This window comes from Corvus hawaiiensis, chromosome 3 (assembly GCF_020740725.1).
Source record: "Corvus hawaiiensis isolate bCorHaw1 chromosome 3, bCorHaw1.pri.cur, whole genome shotgun sequence".
NCBI lineage: Eukaryota > Metazoa > Chordata > Aves > Passeriformes > Corvidae > Corvus > Corvus hawaiiensis.
The window spans coordinates 31240960-31261926 of NC_063215.1; the positions used below are offsets into that span (position 1 = coordinate 31240960).

General features: G+C 39.1%; 1 protein-coding gene across 2 annotated transcripts; it reads right to left on the reverse strand.

Moving 5' to 3' along the window:
• Positions 1 to 239: 239 nt before the first annotated feature.
• On the reverse strand, positions 240 to 20883 carry ASRGL1 (asparaginase and isoaspartyl peptidase 1). 2 transcript variants are annotated; one of them, XM_048298742.1, is made up of 7 exons: positions 20733 to 20883; positions 19427 to 19695; positions 15487 to 15629; positions 10345 to 10499; positions 6011 to 6129; positions 4046 to 4156; positions 240 to 1400 (listed from the first exon to the last, which is right to left on the reverse strand). In XM_048298742.1, the coding sequence occupies exons 2-7, from the start codon at positions 19611 to 19613 to the stop codon at positions 1165 to 1167; spliced, it is 951 nt and encodes a 316-aa protein (XP_048154699.1). In that variant the 5' UTR covers positions 19614 to 19695; positions 20733 to 20883; the 3' UTR covers positions 240 to 1164. The 2 variants fall into 2 exon arrangements, with proteins under 2 accessions (XP_048154699.1, XP_048154700.1); XM_048298743.1 differs by lacking the exon at positions 20733 to 20883 and adding an exon at positions 19780 to 20392.
• Positions 20884 to 20967: the final 84 nt, after the last annotated feature.

Genomic DNA, 20967 nt, shown 5'->3' on the forward strand with positions numbered 1-20967 from the left:
CAGGTATGAGTAGTTTCAAACCATGATTTAAGATTTTTGTTAGGTTCATTTGGACTATCTTGTAAAGGAAGCATTCCACAGAAAGATGGCACGCAAGAGAAGACCTAGTCACCAGCTGAAATCCATGAAATTATTACAGTTCTTAACACAAAAAAATTATATGTTTGAGAGTCAGAAAATAAAAAAAGGAATTTTCCTTTTAAAAATACAAAATCTTAATGAAGAAAATGTATTCAAAATAGTGTAGAACATCAATTTATTTTAAAAAGAAAATCTCTGCAGACAATGTTTCAGACTTCACACAAGGAACTTGTTAACAGGCAGTTTTATATGTTTTAGTACAACTTGCTTTGATCTCTTTCAGATAATTATTTTTCCAGCAATCAGCACCTCTATCTCACATTTTGACTTGAAAGGTGCCTATCACCTTTGGATTTGAATAGTAAAGATTGCTGTTATTTTTTATTGAGATCATGACCTTCTTTATTACTACCTCAGATACTACATCAATAGCATCTTTCCTTTAACTGTCCACATACAGTTTGAAATACTGTAGCCTACTGTGTTGTGGTTTATGGTCTGATGTCAATGAATGTAATTAGAGCTCCTCAGCATCACCTTTCCCTTCTCTGGAGAAAGTTACTTTCTTTACTTCATTATATCCTGTGACAGTTACCTCAAGCCTGTGACATGTCTTAACTCTTCGCTGCTCTTTGGTGGTATTTCACTGACAGTTAGCAAGCTGTTATTATGAGATGGCTTCTCAAAAGACTCTGGATTTTCAAAATTCAGCTTTTTATTATTAGGTATTATCTCTCAAATCATCCTGGCAGCAGTCTCTGAGAATGGATGTGAAAAGGAGTTCCTCTAATACTGAAATTCAGACTCCCTTTAATGTAAAATTAAGGCATGCTAACCAAGGAACCTACTGACCACTCTCTTTCTTATCTAAGAAAGGAGGATCTGACTTCACAAAGGTATTAAAAGACTACACATACATACATACATGTCCACTAAAGAACTATGTCCAGATTTTGTTTTGACTGTAAATGTGGTAATGCCTGTGAATCAAAAGATCTTTCAGAAAGACAAAATCAGCTGTCATTGTCCTCCAGCAAAAACTGGAGATCTTCATTCTTCTCCATCAGTCAACTTTCTTCATTCTCAGAATCCCTCCCTTTCAGATGCAAGTGCTTCATCAACAGATTTTATATGCTTCTCCCCAGCATAAATCCCATAATGCAGGTTGTCATCCTTTACAGTAGCCCAGGACATTTGTTTGGTGGAAAACCTTGCTGCCCACTCTCCTGCCTTGTTGACAACAATGACACCCCCCAAGCCCCCAACTCGTGTCTTCATGTAGTCTAATGCAGTGTCCGCTGCCACCTCTGGTGACATTCCTGAAAAGAAAAACAAAATCACTTCATGGTATCTGTCCTGACAGTTTTAAAATCCCCTTCAAATTTCACCCCTCCCCATGGACCCAGTCAAATCTAATTTCTCTTCCAACTGAATCAGCAAGCAATTTCCAGTCAAACAAAGGAAGCATATTTAGAAAGGCTCTGGACAGTTGTGAAAAGCTGTGGTGGTGTGGTACTGCTCCAAGTATTTATTTACATAGCTTCAGATTTTGATTCAGTTTCTGTGTTTAATACAAATTAATTCACATGTTCAAGACCACCATTTCTTATGCCATCATTTGACAGGAAAAAAATGTAAATCTGCAAGGTTTTCATCAAAGGTTTGTCACAAGCTAGGTCTAAAGCATTTACAATTTGAAAAAACACACATCAAAACAATCAAATTTCAGTCATCATCTCTGTTCTAATTCCACTGGCTGCAACAGAGCTCAAAGTACGTACTTCACATTGTCATAATTTATCAAAAGCAGACATCAGCCTGACTCTTACTGAAACTTTTGAAACCATCAGGCAAAATGAGGTCTCAATGTACTAGACATCAGACAAAGGACCAGCAATACAACTTTAGCTTCTCGTATCAAGCTGATTCGTATTAACAGGAGTATTTTCTAAATAAATCAAATTCAGTATGTACATCATACACACAGACCCGTAACAGCTGCAAAATATTTGTTCACTTCAAGTTTAAATACATGTTCAGGAATGCAGCTGGCCTGGCCTAATTACCCTAAGATATATATACCCTCAGTAATGTTATGCAGCTTAGGTTATAGAACAAAAACTGACCTTCATGCTTTCCCTGCAAATTTTGAGTTAAAACCAAATAAAACCAGGAGAGTCAGAATTATTCACAGCCCTGGTGACTGACAGGATAAAGCTCCTTATGCTTACGCATGGGTGGCACTGTGACTATTCAAGTCAGTGGCACTGTCTTCGAAGGGTCAGTATTTCACTGTTTGATTTTTCACCGAGACAACAGCTGCCACCATAAGACTAAAATTCCAACAGCTGTTAAGACTGGCAAAGCAATTCACTCCTGAAATACAGAAGTAAATTTTGCAGCATTTGTCCAAAAGAAGATATTTAGTATGTAAATACTGGATAGCTGAACAGAATTATGAGGGCTCTATAGTTGCTCTTACGTGTGCAACTTCAGCTCACTGTTCAAGGACTCAAAAAGTTGTAATAACTTGAGGGTTTGTTTTCAGTGCCTTCATGGAAACATGTTGGGAGGAGGGGCCAGGGGGAATCTAACTGCTGACGTGTTTGCCTGGCAGCTGAGTTATACTTCTGGGCAGGATGAATGAAGGTAAAGCAAGCATGGGCAAGGTGTACAAGTGCAAACTAATGAGACATGAACACGTGTGGGTTCATTTTCTTTTTCTCTCTTTCCAATAAACTTTTTGAGACTCATTTGACTTTCAAACTGATTAATCACAAGCCAGATAACTGCTATCGGTGCGTAAGTCTTGCAATGCAGTTAACTTCAAGCCAGAGGAGAAACTGGTTTACACAGTTTAGGCAAGAGCTTAAAGAGCTGTTCACAATTTGAATACTTAGGGACATAATTTAGAGAGTACAGGGAGAGGATAAAGTGTTAAAAGCTTTGGGAAATAATCTGTAGGTTGTATTTTATGCTGAAACTGTCACATCAGCTATGAGATTTAGAGAAATGCACCCATTATATGCATTATATATGCATGTATATGCTCTATAAAGCACAACAAAAATATTCTCAGCTGTGACTTGTCTCTCTACTTACTGCTTCTTCAACAAAAATGTAAATTGAGTATTTTCCAACTATTTCCAGTTTGGTTGATCTCAAAGCAAGTTACACTGTACTGCCCCAAAGCTACAGCTTTCTAAAAATAATGGTGATATCTATATTAATGATTCTTGAGCTGCATGCAACACAAGTATGTTGTCTGGCTATCTTTACAGGCTGTAACATAATCAAGGGTTTAGATGACAGACTAAGTCATGAAGGTAAAGCTCCAAAGGGTCATCCCACAGTCAGATTGTATTACAGTCACACAAGACATACTGTGTCAGCTGTTTACCAGATACCCGCCCAGTCATTTTAGTACATTTTCCAAAACAAAATGTAAATTGAAATCATAGTTAAAAAGTCTCAAAAATAATTTCTGTTGCTGTAATCAGAGTTGTTACAATAAAGACCTTTACAATTTATTAGAAAGGCAAGATCCCGTACTCCCTTATTTCAGCTCCAGTTATCTAGCTCTCCCTCACTGCTCCCTTAAATGTATCTTATTTTTACTTGTTTTCTATTTCTTGTTCACAGAATTTTAGTTTATAATCGGGAAAACTGATTAAAGAGAACTTCAATTAAACAAAGCAGACAGTAATGTCTTTCCATGTACACTGATCTAAAGCACAATTCAGTATCAGGCAGCAGAGATAATTCTGTTCACTTCAGCTATTTTAGCTTTATTAATAATTTAATACTTTGTTTTCTTTTTAAAGAGCTGACCCATCCACACACCCCTGAGAGCAACTCTTCTGACAACTGTTCTAGGATGATTGTATATATATACACTGAAACCTGTGATTAGGCAACATTTCCTATCCTCATTATTTCAGCTTACAGGAAGTTTGGAACATACCTTGCTCCATGTGATAGAGGATCAGTCGGGCTAAGACCACTTTCATAATGCTCTCCCCATGTCCTGTGGTTGAAGTGGCACCAGAATGGTTGTCAGCATAACCTCCACTTCCTTTTCAGAGGGAAAAAAAAGACAGAAGGCAATATTCTGCAATACGATTTAAAAGCCCTGCACTGTTTAAAATAGATACCAAACATTTCTTCCTAAAGGTCCATTAGCTCTGTGCATTTCTGGGACCAAAGTGTCAGTAATGCTTCTTTCTCATTTCTGCCTCAATTTGAAAAGTAAAATATATGAAAGAGATCAACAACAGTTGGAGCAAGTCGGTTGCCAAGCTGAGAGAGAAGACTAGTGATCTGTTTGTGTACAAGAGACAGAAGCAGGCCAGCACTCCAAAGGAACGGGCAAAAATATTTTCCAGAACAGCAAGGGAGGGTATACTGAGAATCGGCAAGATAGGGCTGGGATGCAGAATGCCAGGTCACATCAACTGAGAAGATATGAAGGAAGATCTAGTGAGGACACTGGTAAGCTGACCAGCTTGAGGGGAACTTACCCTCCACAGCATGTAAGAGATGTGAAGAGCATGGGCTCTAGTAAAACTTCACAAAGCACCCCTGAAGAATCTCCCAAGTCCTCACCACAAGCAGAGTGCTTCTTCTGTTGAATTCCCCTTCCCCCCTTTTTCTTTTCTCCCATCCTTGTTTTGCCGGCACATTCCACACCCTGTTCTCCACCAAGCTTCTGCTTGCTCAATACCCATATTTCTAGCACATCTCCTAAGAAAAATATTTCCCAGGAGCTAGAATGAAACATACCACAGCATTATGAACAAGGTACTGGGGGAGGGGAAAGACGCCTCAGAAGAGCAATGGAAGTTTCTCCCCTTCTGTACTTTCTTGATCAGATCAGACCCTTTTAATGGACTCAGAGTAACGTGGAAAACCACTACCATATTAAGTCAATGCCCCCTTACCAAAACCTCTGATGTTTAAAAGCACAGCTGGCATTTCTGCAGATGCCTAGTGAGACTCAAAGTTGCAAGCAATATGCTCAACAGCGCCCAGTTTCACTTGTCCTTCACAAACCCACGTCCCAAACAATAAGAATGCTGAACATGATCTACACAGGAGGAGGGTATTTGCAGTCAGAAGGCTGCAGCCAGAAACAAAACTGAAAACCATAGTGAAAATGCAGAGGATACCAAAGTGTTAGCAACTTTGTATGCAAAAGAAAGACAGTTTATGATAATCATATACTGCCAACAGCAATGCTATTTGAGTTTGGAACATGTTTTACTAAAAAGAATTATTTTCCAAATCCCAGCTGTATGGTAGAACCCTGAAGCAATCAAATGCATTGCAAGTCTGTTTCATGAGAGGAAGAAGTCTGTTGAAAGGATTTCAAGTGTCTCTTTATACACAGATAAGAGAGCTCTTAAAATATTTCCTTTATTCCACACCACACCTATTAGGTTCTGAGACAGTCTTATCAGGGCTCTCTTAAGAACAGGAATTTACTCAAAGTTGCTAGTCACTTTATAATTCTCGCTCACTGATGCAACAAGTAGTAATTGCAATTACACCTACTTCCTTAAATATCACAGAAACAGCATCTTAATATGGAGCAGGCTACATTTTTTGACTTAGTGGAAATCACAGCCATAAAAAAAAGAGAGCTTTATCAGAATCAACGGAAAGGAAACACAGGTGTTAGCATTGAAGAAAGGACAGAAAAAGCAAACTGCCATCCCCATTTTCCACATAGAACTCCCAATTTTTTCTTGCAAATCTCCATGCTGTAAGGAGCTTTAGCTTTGATACATTTGAATGTTAAACCTCCATTTCAGGTGGACTAGTATTTATGTTTTGTTTCACTAATGAAAAGGAGAATGCATAATACTTTTTTTCTTTCTTTATATGAGACACCTCCAAAAAGTGAAAGGCAAGGTCCCACACCCCATACCTATGCATGCTGTGTCACCAACACGGCCAATCAGTTTATTAGAGAGTCCTCCCGTGGATGTTGCACAAGCTACGTTGCCTTCACTGTCTATAGCAACAGCACCGACTGTTCCAAGGTCTCTGCCAAGAAAAACAGTTCACAAAATTAGACAGAATTAAAGCATACCTGCCAAAGCACGTTGCCTTTATTTCCCAGGTAGCTTTAAAGAAGATTTCTACAACAGAATTACTCCTCATCATAAAGCTATTTTTGCCATGCTTCTCATTACAAAAATAACAAGAAACATGCAACAATTCTCACAAGATTTTTATTTAATCAAGTAGAAAACACTTTTTTTAAAAAATCTTTTCCCCATGACTTGTTTACTTTCATAGCATGGAAACTTGGGGATGAAAAAAAACCCGCAAAACAAAAGCACACAGGGCAGAAATACTTCTAGTCATTATAGCTCTGGAGTAGTTTTTTGGCTGACACACAAACTGACACACAACTTTCCCCTAAATGGCAACTCGAAGATGCAACAATTGGCTCCACTGTCTCAACAGGAGGTTAACCGGAATTATTAATGACAATGCACGTAAATGAGTGAATACAGAAAGGACAGTAATGTTATGCATGCACTGAATCATTTCCTTCCTGTTCCTCCTCTTTCCTTTTCCTTACTCCCCCCTTTATGTTTGAATGCTATTAAAAAAAAAAACCAACCAAAACCAACTTATTTATTTGCCTTTCAACTAGTATTGCTCACAATGCATCATTAAGACATATTTTAGTCTTTGTACTCTGTAGCTACGTAATCTTGAGGTTTAAATCACTTGGGCAGTAGACTGCTGAAACTGCACATTGGTTTAAAAATCTTCGTGCACTGAAGAAAACAAAAGTCTCAACTATTGCTTTATTTCTTCAACACAAACAAGTCATATACAATAGCCTGCTCAAAATATACATGTGTAGTCGTGTATGGAGAAAAAAAAGCCTGTCATGACTTACTGTAACAGTTGCTGCACTGAGAAGCGAGACATTACTGAGAAGCAACAGTTTAAATATCCACATATTCCAGTCTTAGCAATTCACGTAGGAACATAAACCAGTATGTGACTAGGAGAGTTACACCAAACCCCAAAAATATTCTAAATCCCTCCACACAGGAAAATGCAACTATCCTTCAAGGAACTACCCAACAGGCAACTGGAAAAGGAATACCTTTTGAATTTGCCTGACCACTGGTGACAGTTTCTCTATAGCTCTGCAAAATCTAAGCTAATTAAGTCAGACTAAGTCTTTGTGTACCATGAAACCCATAGTCAGGTTCTCAGAGACCCAACTTCCTGTTCCCTCCTGCTTATGTAAAATATCATACTGTCAGTCCCTACACTTCATTCACAGCAATTCAAAGTTGACTGATGAATCACAGGACTTATAAGCTGCTCTGACATTTATATAGAGACGGACCTCATCTCAAACTGATATGATGGTGCAGATGGGCTTCCCACCCATCCATCTGTTACAAATGATTTGCCGAAAAGAACATTAGTAAATTCAGTACTCGCTTGCACATTCCTGTAGCACCCTTCAACCAACTAAAGTTAGATCCTCCTGAGAAATTAAGAAAGGTGTATCCAGATGTCCATTTTCTTAGGCAAGTATTTACCTTAAGCAACTGTGAAAATAAAAGCACACATGACACAGGCAGTAATTACCTGTTTTGGTATGAGAGCACAACCGGCAATAAATAGCAAAGTGAATGTGTCCAACACACCTCATCTGCAGTGGAGCAAACAGACAACTACACTTGATTTCTTACTGTCCCTTTTTTACTGCTTCAGTGTAACCTCTCCTTTGATCAGCTTCAGAACAAATGCAAAGAAGATATAAATAAATTTTTTTGCATGGCTAGTTGACTCCAGAACATTAACAAGGCAGACAAAACTGCTATCAAATTATAACCATCCCTCTATTTTTAGTTATTGACAGTAGCAAGAACCTCAATAGGTACCTGTGGTATACCAGAAGATGCTATTAGGGACCTTTTTCAATCAAGAATTATTCCTATATACTGCATATACTGTGATACAGAATGTATTATTTGGATTTGTTCATTCCCTTTTGTCTAAATCTTTCATTATCCAATACCCATGAGTGACATGTACTTATACTATCCTCATTCAACTAATGAGATACCTGCTATTTTGTCTCTCAGCCCTGCATCAGTAGTAGGGTTTTCTGTTTATTGCTGCCAGGGTCCTTGTTAGTTAATACCTCCTTGAGTTACTCTTGCAGTGTGATTCACACTGGGGCTAGGACCCCATTTACTACCTTACAGCCAGACTCAACTCCCTTTCTGTGGGATTCTCAGGCAAACTCTGGAAATTCTTAACACGGGTATTGCCAGAGTCTTTGGAGTGAGAGACTGCAGATAAATCGAATCATGCCTTGTTCTTGGCAGAAGGTGTGCAAGATGGAATGTTGTACATGCAGTGGAATCCAAAGCTTTCAGCATAAATGAATTCAGGCTTCTAACCAGCAGAGGAGAAAGGTATCTCTTATGAAGACACCAGACTTTACCTGCGAAGCCTACGAAACCCCAGGGTTTCCAACACTGTGAGGATCAGGGGACTGGAAGTAAAATATACACCAACCTTCAAATTCCCAGTATGATCTGGTATTATGTTGCCTCTGACTAATACTACTTCACCTTCTGTCTGTTCGCCTCAGGCAAGTTTCTGCATAATCACTGTGGACATAACAGGGAAAAAGAACATTCCACATGTGATACAGAATGAAATGGGTCTGCATTAAAAAAGACCTGTTTCCAACTTTGTGAATTTGTGCTGATGTTTTGGTTTTCAGAAAAAGAACAGCATGGCCAAGACAAGAAAAAGTCTTCAGCTTTTCAGAAATGCACAAGCTTTTTATTATCAGATATTCCAGAACAAGGCCGTGCTGAAATGGAAGATGCCTAACACTGGTTAAAAAAAAAGATGCAGTTATGAGGAATGAATGAAGACTTAGATGCCATGCTATTCCAACTAGTATTTTCAAGAGAACAAAGTGGTGGCTACACCATCCTCAAAATTCTTTGTAATGAATGATAATACCACACAGTCCTTGGACAGACCACGAATCAAAAGGAAACTTCTGCTGGATACAAGACGAACTACGACCAAGACCTTAAGGTCAAGGAACAATGTCACTTTGTTTACAAGACCACATTTACGCTTGTCTCATTACTTTGTTTTTCCTTCTAGTGATTTACTGAAAGTAACACATAAGTTGTAGTTCACAGTCTCATTCATAGACTTTATTAATTAAAGAAATGGAAGAAATGGAAGAGATTTCCTCTTTTGATCTAAAAAATTCTCTACTCCTGCCATTATTCCTATTTCACAAAACATATCAACAGCACATAATACAGCATTTATGTAATATAACACAGTGTCTTCCTGCACCACAGCCATGGACGTACAAATGGAAGCTCAAAACAATTTAGTGTTTATGCCTACCTCACAGGCACAGAAAACATTTTTGACACCTGGTATTTTTCATTCCTTTACTGCCCATCTCACCTTCCTCTCTACTTTATATGAGACTGGGTTGTTTTCCAAGTGATACTCATTTTGCTGTTGGGCAATACCATCCAGCAGCATCTCTCTTCCCACCCACCTTTAAACGTCTCGGTCATTGTTTTTCATTCCTTTTCATAACCAAAAGCCACAACCAGCACTCGGAAGGAATTACTGGTCAAAGTCTGATGTTGTTTAACTACCTAATCCAATTTAAAGACAAATCTGATCATCTCCTTAACCAAGATCAGCTTTCTTAGGTTTTTGGGGTTTTCTTTATGAACTTGTTTTAGTATGTGCACTACAGATTTTTTAAAATCAGTTCCTCCACAGAAAAAACTATACTAAATGATACCTGCTGTTTGTTAAAGCTACTCTATGCACTTCTGTAACTGACGATTTTAAGAGTAATAACAAGATCTAACTTTATCCTCCAATAAAGCCACAAAACCTGTGCTATTGTCAAAGTGACCAATAATCTTAAGCAGCAACAAGTTTGATCAATTTTCTTCCAGTCCTTTAAGCTTAAGCAAATTCATTGAAAGCTTGGTTTTCTACTGCTTTCAATGAAGACATACTGTAAAGACTGTATCAAACCATGTAACATTTGGAATACAAGCCTTCAAGGTTTGCATTTATTTGTTTGGGGTTTTTGTTTTTCTTCGTTGCTTTGTTTATTTGGGGGTTTTAGGTTTCTTATGAGTTTTTTTTTGTAACCAGAGAGTACAAATTAATTTACCCAAATTTAAAAATAAAATATATTTTACCTACTTCTGAAACTCTTCAGGGTTGGAATCTGGCTCAAGGTTCTTCTTCCATCTCTCCCAGGATCTCTCAGTTATGAGTTTCTCCCCTGGAATCTCAGGAATACCCATGGCCTTAGCAAACAGGTGTGCACCATGGTCAGTCAGCAGCATATGCTTCGTCTGCAGAAAGACAAGAGATTCATTGACAATTCTTGTTGTGTCTTCTACTGAGCAGTTTTGTATAACCATTAGTTTTAGAAGTATCCACACAAAGAAAATTCCAAATTTTGTTTTTAAAACTTCTACATTTCTGTCCATATCCCCTTCCACTATAGCTGAAAAAGCTTTCAGCTCTCCAAACCACAAAGTTTAACCACCTAGAAAAGAAGGTAGAAAAGGATTGTATCTATCTATTTAATGCTTCCTATAATGGGAGAAGAAAAATTGGTAAATTTGTTCTTTAGCTAATTTGTATGCTACTTTTTTGAACTGTTTCAAATGAATCACCAAATTACTTCATAACTATTTTGTCCAGTTAATGAAGAGATCTAGAAGGCTTTTACTCAAAAAAATTCTAAATAAATTCCTGTTTAAAGGCATTACACCTAGTAAAACAACCACAAAATGTAAATAGCATGCAACTAAATTGTTTCTTAACATCAGCTGAACAATTTTAAGTATTTCCTTTAATAAGCTGCTATTCTTATTAACTCAGAATTTCAAATTTAAGAACAGAATACTTTCTAATGGATTTGACCAAAAAATGTTTGCTCTCTGCTAACAGTACTTGAAAGTTCTATTTTGATTCCTTTATTTACAAAGCACTTCAAATCAGATTTTAATTCAACAATCTTAGTTAATTCCATGCTTCAAAGTCTGTAGAGCTTGGTTAATTCACATTTTAGAGAACTATGCCGGATAAATTTGTTTAATTAATCCTTATACTTTAGTAGTAGCTCTGAAATCTGATTTTTTTTTTAATGTGTCAAAAAGTAAGCAGCAGCTTCTCTTACAATTACATGGCTGTTAATTGCTCATCAGAGCCTGGGAAGGTATTAGAGAAGGGATGGTCTGACCATACAGCATGGAACAATTTCAGAGCAGAGCACCTAACCTACAGCAAGCCTTTATGTCCATGCAGCAGCACAGCACACAGGACCCAGCAGAGGTCCAAAAAGAACCATGTGATGCTGGAGGCAGCAGGCCTGCAGAGCCTTGCAAAGCACTCACGTGGCACATTCCCAGCTCTCAGCCAGAAGCAAGGATGGCAGAGGTTGGGTATTTCTGTACCATGCTACATTCTGCAGGACAGTTACAGTTTCAAAGCTTCAGGTTAAGATGTTGCAGACCATCAGCTTCTATTGATTTCTAAACAAAGACAAGTAATCACTACCATGACCAATGCAGAGCACTGCACTGTTTTAAAGGACTCCAGACAAACCTCTTCCCAAATCAGAGACAATGATCTCTACTTAAGCCTATTATAGCCTCTGCACTAAGCCCTCTGGACAGTGACGGAGGACTACACTTTAGAACCATTTCTGATGTTGCAGCCCCGATATCAAACACTTTTGAAAATTTAAATGCCTTTTTAATAATCTTTAATTCATGAGAGTATAGCTTTAGGGAATGATACTAAGGGTGCCCAGGAAGATGGCCCCTGTACATGTGAAAGCCTTACAATGCTGAGTGCTGCTACCATGTCACCAGATGATGTCAGACCTACCTATTTCTAACAAGCTAATGAGCAGCGTTCTTTGACTTGAAAGCCAACTTCTTTGTGCAATACTGCCCCCCTCTGCCACTACCACTAACCCCGGAGAAGCACACAATACAATATTTAAAACAGTTTTGGTTTTTATTTGTGGGTGTGGGTTTTTCTGTTGCTTAGTGTGTTTTCGTAGGAAATTTGAAATTTGCTTTTGTCTTGATCTGTACCAGAAGGCTGTGTCCTCCATCACTTGCTTTCTTCAGCAATTAAGACTATATCATCATTTAAATAAGTTTTTTAAAAATAAAATTTTATTATAAAAAGATGGAAGTTATTTCTAAAAAGTTTTCAAAGGGTTCCATCCCATATGCAAGTTTGGATAACATATGCACCTTCCTAGGCTACACAAACAAGAACATTTGCATACTGATAAATAAGCTTCTATGACAAGACTTTATGTTTGGAGGGCTTTTTTTCCTTCTTTTTCACTCCTCACTGAAAAGAAGATGTCTTAAGGTGATTTTTGTTACCCTCTTCAACAGATGTTGTCAATCAAAAGAACTGGTAGAACACTGTCAAACAATGCAAAAGCTTATTTTTTTGTCTCATTCTTCCAGTTTCATTAATATGTTTGCCAATATGAAGTGCCTACTTTTTCTGGAAGACATTTACATAAAGTAATCCAAAAGGACAAAAAAACGGTTCAAGAGATCTTGGGAATAAACAACAAATTCCAGCACTTTTAGTTAATTTCACTGGAAATGGGGAAAACACACCAAATTTCTGCCTGGCCTAAAATTCAGACCATCAAAGTTCATTCTTTAACAATTCTGGCAGCGCAGAGCACAGAAAAAACCTGGCCCTTTGCCTCGAGAAGTCTGTGTTCTAAGCTAAATTCTCCTTTGTCTAATGTAAAGTCCTGCAGAGTAACAGTAGGGGAAAACATACACAGCTTACGTATACCAATGAATTAGTGCTCTAATGTTCATGAGAAGCCCAGCTAATGAAGTGCTGGAGCTGAGAAGGGTCACATGCCCCATATTAAAAAAAAAAAAAAAAAAAAAAAAAGATTTCAATGTATCATTCTATTTTTGTTCAATACAAGCAGGAATAATTCAACAGAAATTTAACTGCTTTTTCAAGAATGTGTTACATGAGTTAATGTACTAAGTCTTCCACTCCTGGAAGCTCCTGTGATCAACAGCACAGTAAATAATGAATGAAAATTATTTCAGTGCCCTCTTTTTTTCTGCTCCACGAATCTGGACAAGTTTGAGCCCAGTGGGAAAAGGACAGCACAAAAGGACAAATGTGTTGCAACAACAACCTAGAGGAGCTACTCTGGCCACCAGATGGAGCCCACACTGTTTCATAATAGGCTGGAAAAATAATTACAAGCAGACGTGCAGGGTGGTTTTGGTTGGTTTGTTTGTTTTTGGAAGCTGCATGTTTCAAAATTCCTTATGGCATTGAGGCATCTCAAAACCACTGGGAAATACGCATGCAGACGTAAGACCCCAGGAAAACTACCCTTATTACCCACAAGTCAGACAGTTAAAAATGTTTTTAATTAAGCACAGTACAACAAAACCCAGTATGAAATGTACTGTGAAATACCCTAGGTTGGTGTCCCAAAATTCCTGTCCAAGATGAACAGACAGGCAACAATGAACTGAAGAGCAACATCAGTGATATTCCCATTTATGGGAGATGGAGAAGCGCAGAAACTCATCTCAAGATACATCAAGAAATTCAGGCCAACATTTACATTTGAAATTTATCATCATCTACACAGATTTTTTTGTATCTTGGTAAAGAGTAATACCTTTACCACAAAATGTCACGGTGTTAGGGCTATACCACTATACTTGGTCCTGAACAGTAGAATTTTATTATTCCATCACAAATTTAGCCTCAATACCTCTGAACACCAGAAGCAACAGGCAATGACAAGAAGGACCTTGCAATAGACAAGACAGACAGAGGAGAGGGCTTTCCGTTTGTTGGTTTGGGGTTTTTGTTTGATTTTGAAACACACTTTGGAAAGTTACATTCTCAAAATACAACAGTTGTTTTGACCTTATCCTTGTTACTCAAATGGGATTTTTTTTCATGAACAAGACAACAAAGAAAATAAATCAGTGATTCTGTAATGTGATGTGAACAACGGGCATTAAAATAAGTTCTCTACAGAAGAAAATAAAACATTCACCTTAACATGCTAGAAACATCTCACCCCCAACCCTTCATCTATAGTCTCAAATTTATTTTGCAAAGTTGCCTATCACCTAGACTTATTTACTGATCTAGTTAATGACAAAATAAAATCCATATGAAGGAAAAAAACACTTATTCATCAACAGTTTTAAAACTGCTTTCTAGGAGACATCTATTTCACTGAAGTATTTATATTCAATATTTTAGTGATATGTTCTGATCTTAAAAGCAGAACTATCTTCCAGTTAAGGACACAAAAAAATTCTATCTGCTTTGGAAGCCATTGAGGACAACATAAATGTCAATCATCTTTATACCAAAACAGGTTTTGTTTCCTCAAAAGTCACTTTGAAAGGTTAAAGAAACATAAGTGTTCCTTGTTAATAAGTGTTTTTACAAATATGAACCTTTTCAACAATGGGGCAGCTGCACCAGTAGTCTGAAAATGTAAACTCCAAAAGACAGGACAAACTTTTTGATCACTGTCACAGCCTTGTAACACTAAAACAGACACAGATATCACACAAATCACTCCCATCCTGACATAGATCAGTTGCACTCTATCTGAAAAATAAGAGAAGTCTGCTGTGACAAATATTAGACTTCTTAGTGGAGTAAGGTGGGATTGATCTTATGTAGAAGGTCAAGAAGTATTTTATTGCCCTGATAAATTTGATTATCTTGGAAAATCAGTCAGGACCACATAGAGGTAATGTTATCTTCTACTGCTGGAGGACTACAACTGCACTGTGCTACCACTTGATCAGGTCACAATGGAAAAGGCTTCCCAGAACAACATCGGAGTGTATTACATAGCCAAATATGTAACTGGGTCATTTAATTCAGCTTCATATCACTGCAAAGTGAACAATGTATTACCTAATTTTAATCTTGCAAGATCAAGCACAAGACTCAGTGACAACAAAAAGCTCTTCAAAAACCAAGTGAAAAACAACAACAAAAAACCCCTTGAACACCAGCAGTGGAAATACAGGAGACCAACATGTATAGGTCAAGTTATATTTATAAAAAACAGCATTCTAAGGAAACATATCTCAAAATCCCTTAAAATAAGTGCCTCATCATCATGACCATAGTTTCCAAACACTCCAATCCATTTCTCCTTTCCTTCCTGCTTTAAAGCACTACACAAATATCATCATTGAGGTGTATCAATACACAGGATTAAGTTCAAAGGAAAAAAAAAATGCTTCAAACTTTAGTAGATAATCAGCATACCTTTTCCATAACAAGTCGAGCAAGTTTTATTGGGTTTGCTATGCACTTAACTGCAGATACTGCGCCAGAGTCTAAATTCTTTCCATCCATGATAATGGCATCCATTTCTACTTCGCCTTTTTCATTTAGAACAGATCCACAACCTAAAGACAAAAAAAAAAACAAACTAAAATTAGAGGGCAAGAGAAAAAGAAGAAAGTCATTAAGAGCTAACCACCCAGGTGATTCAATTAGCTCTCAACAAGCAACCCTTCTCTTTCCCACTTTGCTGACTTACTGAAAGTATCTCCCACATACAAATAAAACAGCAGAAACACTGCTGAGTATAACCACAAAATCCAGCCATTAACAGAAGTCTCACAGAGTACATCTACTTTAAAATTGAGTTTTATTTTTTCATAAGATGAAAAAGACACTTCCAATTTCATCCAAATTATATACTTGGTATTAAAGTTAAAATAACAAACCATCATGAACAGAATTCTTTATTCCCCAGATCACTTTCAAGTGTACTAAACTATTTTACCTTTACAGTTCTTCCAAAGGATACAACACCACCCAAAGAAAAAGTATAGTGTTTGATCCTATCAACAGATTAACATCACACAGCACTCCAAGAAACTGCCAGAATTAATGGAGCAGAATAAAAGTGTCCTCTCACTACTGTAGGAAAAGCTTGAAATAACAAGTTCTTCCATTACCAAATTAAAACAGTAAATAAAGTATTTTAAAAAATAAAAATTAAGTAATAAAATGTCAAGTAGTTATTTTCTTCTATAATTATCAGTGCTATCACTACCCTAATTGAAAATTAATGACATATAAAATGAGACAATGCAAGTAGTGTGGTTTTTGTAAATAATGCCAATAATTGTATCACAGGGGAATAATAGGTTGTAAGTTATCAAGTGCACAAGCCTTGCTAATACAGATGGTGAAGACTAAACCTGAAAAGAAGTAAAAAGCCAAACCAAAACATGGCAGACTCACATGATAGCTCAGGTAAAAAGACCTGAGCATTGTACACAGCTCATCCAGTAGGGCTTTTCTCCTTTCTGTTAAACCAACATTAAAGTAGTCCAGAAGCCACTGTTAATAACTGACATAAGACTTCTATACCAATGTACTTCAGACCTGAATATATGAAATTAAATCCCCTGTAACAAGAGGCAGCTAAATCCTGTAATCCTCCTCTTGTAATCTCAGAAACTGCCCCTGCCACATACAGACACACCCCCAAAAGTTATTTTTTACCTGTCTCCAACTGCATAAATTATTCCAGAGTTCAGTCCTGCATCATTCATAATATGTTAATTTCTAGACTTTACTGATCTGTAAAGAGCTTACAGGTTAATTGCCTTGTGCCACCCACGTTAACATCATTCTTCCAGCTTTTCCTTACGCTGGTAAGGAATTGTTTTCTTAGCTAAACCCTGCCATGCTCTTTTAACTTCCTTTGACAGGGTAGGCTTTTTGACCCATGAGCACAAAATTCCCACTAGAACTAGGGCAGGCCTTTCTCAAGTATCAGTGACCAGAACCATGATTTCAGGGGAAACTCAACGAGGCCCCTTCATCACAGCATTAAGAGTATTCTATGTCTACTGCACATGTCTCATAGGATACACGTCAGGATTTTCTAAAATTTACTCAGCAGACAGTTTCTGTAATCAAAGGCAGCTTTCTAAAAAACTCTCCTTTTACAGCTGGTAAAGAGAGACAGGTGCCTTTTAAGAACAATTCATCCCACTTGCCATAGAATCATAGAAAGGCCTCGGTTGGAAAGGACCTTAAAGATCATCTAGTGCCAACCCCTTTCCATGGGCAGGGATGCCACCCACTAGATCACGTTGCTCAGCGCCTGATCCAACCTGGCCTTGGATGCTTGCAGGGATGGGGCATCCACAACTCCTACAGCTTCGAGAGCTGTATAACCAACTTTTCTCAGTCCACTAATCACCATGAAAGTCTCTACACCACAGCAAAGCTAGTTACTGAACTTCAAGTAATCTCAGGTAGGATTAATCCTTCCTTCTGTGGTTACAGACTGCCTTTTCACCTGCCTTCCAAAGCAATGGGTAGGGACTACCAGCCTCTGAGGCCATGGTATCCATTGGCAGCAGTGCTGAAAAAATAAGGTTTGTGGGTTACTTATTAAGCAAAGAACTGGGAAAACAAGAGAGAGACAACAGAAGACAGAAAATCTAAGGGGACACAAATAATGAACATGTCTGACATTAGCCAAATCACAGCTGGGATACTGAAATCTCTATCTGTGGATATATCTGTGGATACATTCCCTCTATCTGTGGATAGATAGATCTGTCTTCTGTCCTGCAAAGGCTGCATAGGAAAGAGTGTGCAAGGATCAATAGAGTGTCAGTTCTTACACCTGGAGTACTCATGCCAAGCTGGTTCATACTACTAGCCAAAGAGACCACAAAGAAATACAACCAAGGCCACTTTCTCACCACAAGTAGAACTCGATGACTTTACTACATTGCACAAGTGACTAAAATGGTAATTTTATAGCTTCTGAGCCCTTGCACCAAGCCTACATCGAGACAACCCTACACAGCATGGCTACACCCTATCATTCAAAAAAGGACACAACTTCATTGTTCTGCCCATTCTTCCCCACCTTTATTGTTGTGTCTTAGCAATGTCTGTGTTTGCCTAGCAAATATTACAGCAACACTGATTTTATCCTTTTATGAAGATAAATACTACACAGTGAGTTTTGAACAGCCACTCCAATCAGGGTCCTCTTCACATAGCTTTCAGCTCATTTCTGCCAGATTCCAAGAGCAGCTGTATCTAATAAGCATTAACACAATTAGATGTATCTGAAAGTAATAGACTACTTGCCACTTGGATCATCATAGTCAAACCTGAACAAAGGGTGAATGCTCAAGTCCAGTTAAGTAAGAGCCAAATGAGAGAACACCACCCTGATGCTAACTATATAAATGTACACTCTAAGTCTAACTTACACCTCTAAGTCCACTTCATGATTTCAGCTTGAATGCTCTAAAAATCAAAATGTTCAACCCAAGTCAATAACAAAACACTAAAAGTTTCATATTAAATAAAAGCTCTCCCTTGCTCTCGACTGCAAGGTGAGAAGGAACAAATGAACCTCTGCAAACTAACTGAGCACATAACTAATAGCTACATTATCTAAAACACTGAGCACCTACAGGTTTTTCATTCCATATTCATTCCTGACATACCATGGTAGGAGTGGGGAAATATTTTTCCTGAAATTCACCAAAATAATAAATTTGAGGTCCTAAGAAGAGGAGAAAGTATTTGATTACTACCATTAACATTAATTCACATTACTGATTAGGAAATTCAGTTACGAACCCTTACTATAAAAAGGGATAGATTCATGACTCATATACCATTATTGGATTACTTCTGTAGTATTATTTATAAAATAACTAATTGCAAGCATTAATGAAGAGAAAAACCCCTAAAATCGCCAGCATCAGTATTTCTAGGGCAATAGGTAAAGGTCGAGCACTCAGGATTAAAAAAATGCTGCAAGGTATGTCCAAGTGCCTTGAAGATGCACATTAACTAAACACATATTCCATAAGAGTCCATGTCTTAAAACTGGATATACACAGCACAGTAACAGGAGAAGATTTACAGAAAAGTAAAACAGCACCACACAAATTAAATGGCAGATACATAACACTGAAGAATGGGAAAAGAGTAACTCATCTTTTTAAGGGTACTCATGAGAGACTACAGTACATACCATGCTGAGAAACCACCTATTTTGTGACACTAATATTTACTCCATGGCAATGTACATAAATCAATAATAATGCAATAATAATAATACAAGCTAGGATTTTTCAGAAGCATCAGGGCAAAACACTTGGAATACAATATGATTCTAAGTCCACTTATTTCCTAAAAAAATTACCTGCATTAAAATGAGGATCATCTTCCATTGACCGTACTGCCTCCTCAACTGCATCTACGGCACTGCCTCCCTGCTTCAGGACACTGTAACCTCGCAACGCAGCTCTGACAACACCAGCACAACATCCCTCTTCTCGTTCTTTGAAGATCCGGCCAGCTCCACCATGCACCACGATGACAGGCTTCATCCTGCCAAGTACCTCTTGAGGCTTTCAGCTGTGCACACAGGCCAGTTGATTGGAAAGAGGAGTCTTTAGCATGTGCTTCTTTCTACACGGAGAGAGGCTGCAGGTTAGGTAACATATGGGTGGTTTGCCTGCCACAATTTTACCTTCTGGGAAGCCAAGTACTCACATGGAGGAGTTCCTAATTCAGTCTGGATGAGTTGCACCAGGCAATTTAGTGCAACTTTGAGGCCACCGCTGCTTTGAGGAAGGGCCCCTTTCAGGCTAAGTTACTCTACAATCTTGTGGTTTAGTATGAACCCTGTCTGGTTTATTAACATGGAAACAAGCATTTAAGTAAGCCTTGAACCTGCTAACTGCTCTTTGTTTTAGATGGGTAGCCCTGTTGTCAGAGTACAGTAATATCACCAGCAATAAAGAAAGGCAACTGACCCGACCCAAGTTAAAGGCTTACCCAGCTCAACCACCTGGATCCCAGACCTCTGATCTCTTGCAATACTTTGAACTTCGAGCAGGAAAACAAGGTGTTCATTCACACGCGGAAGCCAAACACCTCGTTGTTACTGCTCATGGCCTCCCGCGAGCAAAAGAGATTATTGCTTGGTGCTACATAGCCTTGGTGATGTAAATCACGGGTTTTGCTTCCAGAAAAAGGCGAAGAAGCAGCAGCCAACTCATCTCCCACTGAAATCTGGGGCACCTCACTGAGAAAACTCCCCTCGTGAAAAGTTTCTCGGGGACGGCTATTTTTGGAGGCTGTGAAGAATAGAATACAACAGCCTTTCCTCTCATCCTACAAGCAAACCCTTCGGACAGAGCCTCCCGCACTCCTCCGGTCCCTCGCACTGCTGCTGCCCCAAGGGCCACCGGCCGGGATGACAGCAGGCGGGGAGCAGAGGAAATCCCAGCCCGGGCCGCCGTGGGGAACAGCATCTCGTAAACGAGGCCGTTCAGCCTTTTATTTCAGCCAGCAGCTACGTTTTTCCCTTACTCAGCACAGGCTACCCTGGGCCATAGACCCAGCCCAGCCGCGCTCCGCGGCAGCGCCTCCGCTCAGGCTGGGCCTGCGCCGCTCGCCCGCCCACCCCCGGCGTTCCCGCGGAGCGCGGGGTCAGATCCCACCTGGAGCGCCCCGTCCCTGCCGTGACTCGCGGCCGCCCTGGGCGCGCTTCCGTGCGGGTGCCCGAGGCAGCGCGGGGCGGGCGCAGTCCCAGGGACGCTTGGCCCGGCAGCCGCCCTTCACAGCCATGGCGCCCCCGCCTGCGCCAAGGCGTGCCCGCACCTAACATGGCGGCCGCTGCCGCTCGCAGCCCGGGCTCTCCGCCCCGCACGCCGCTGGGGCCGGGCCACTGCCGCC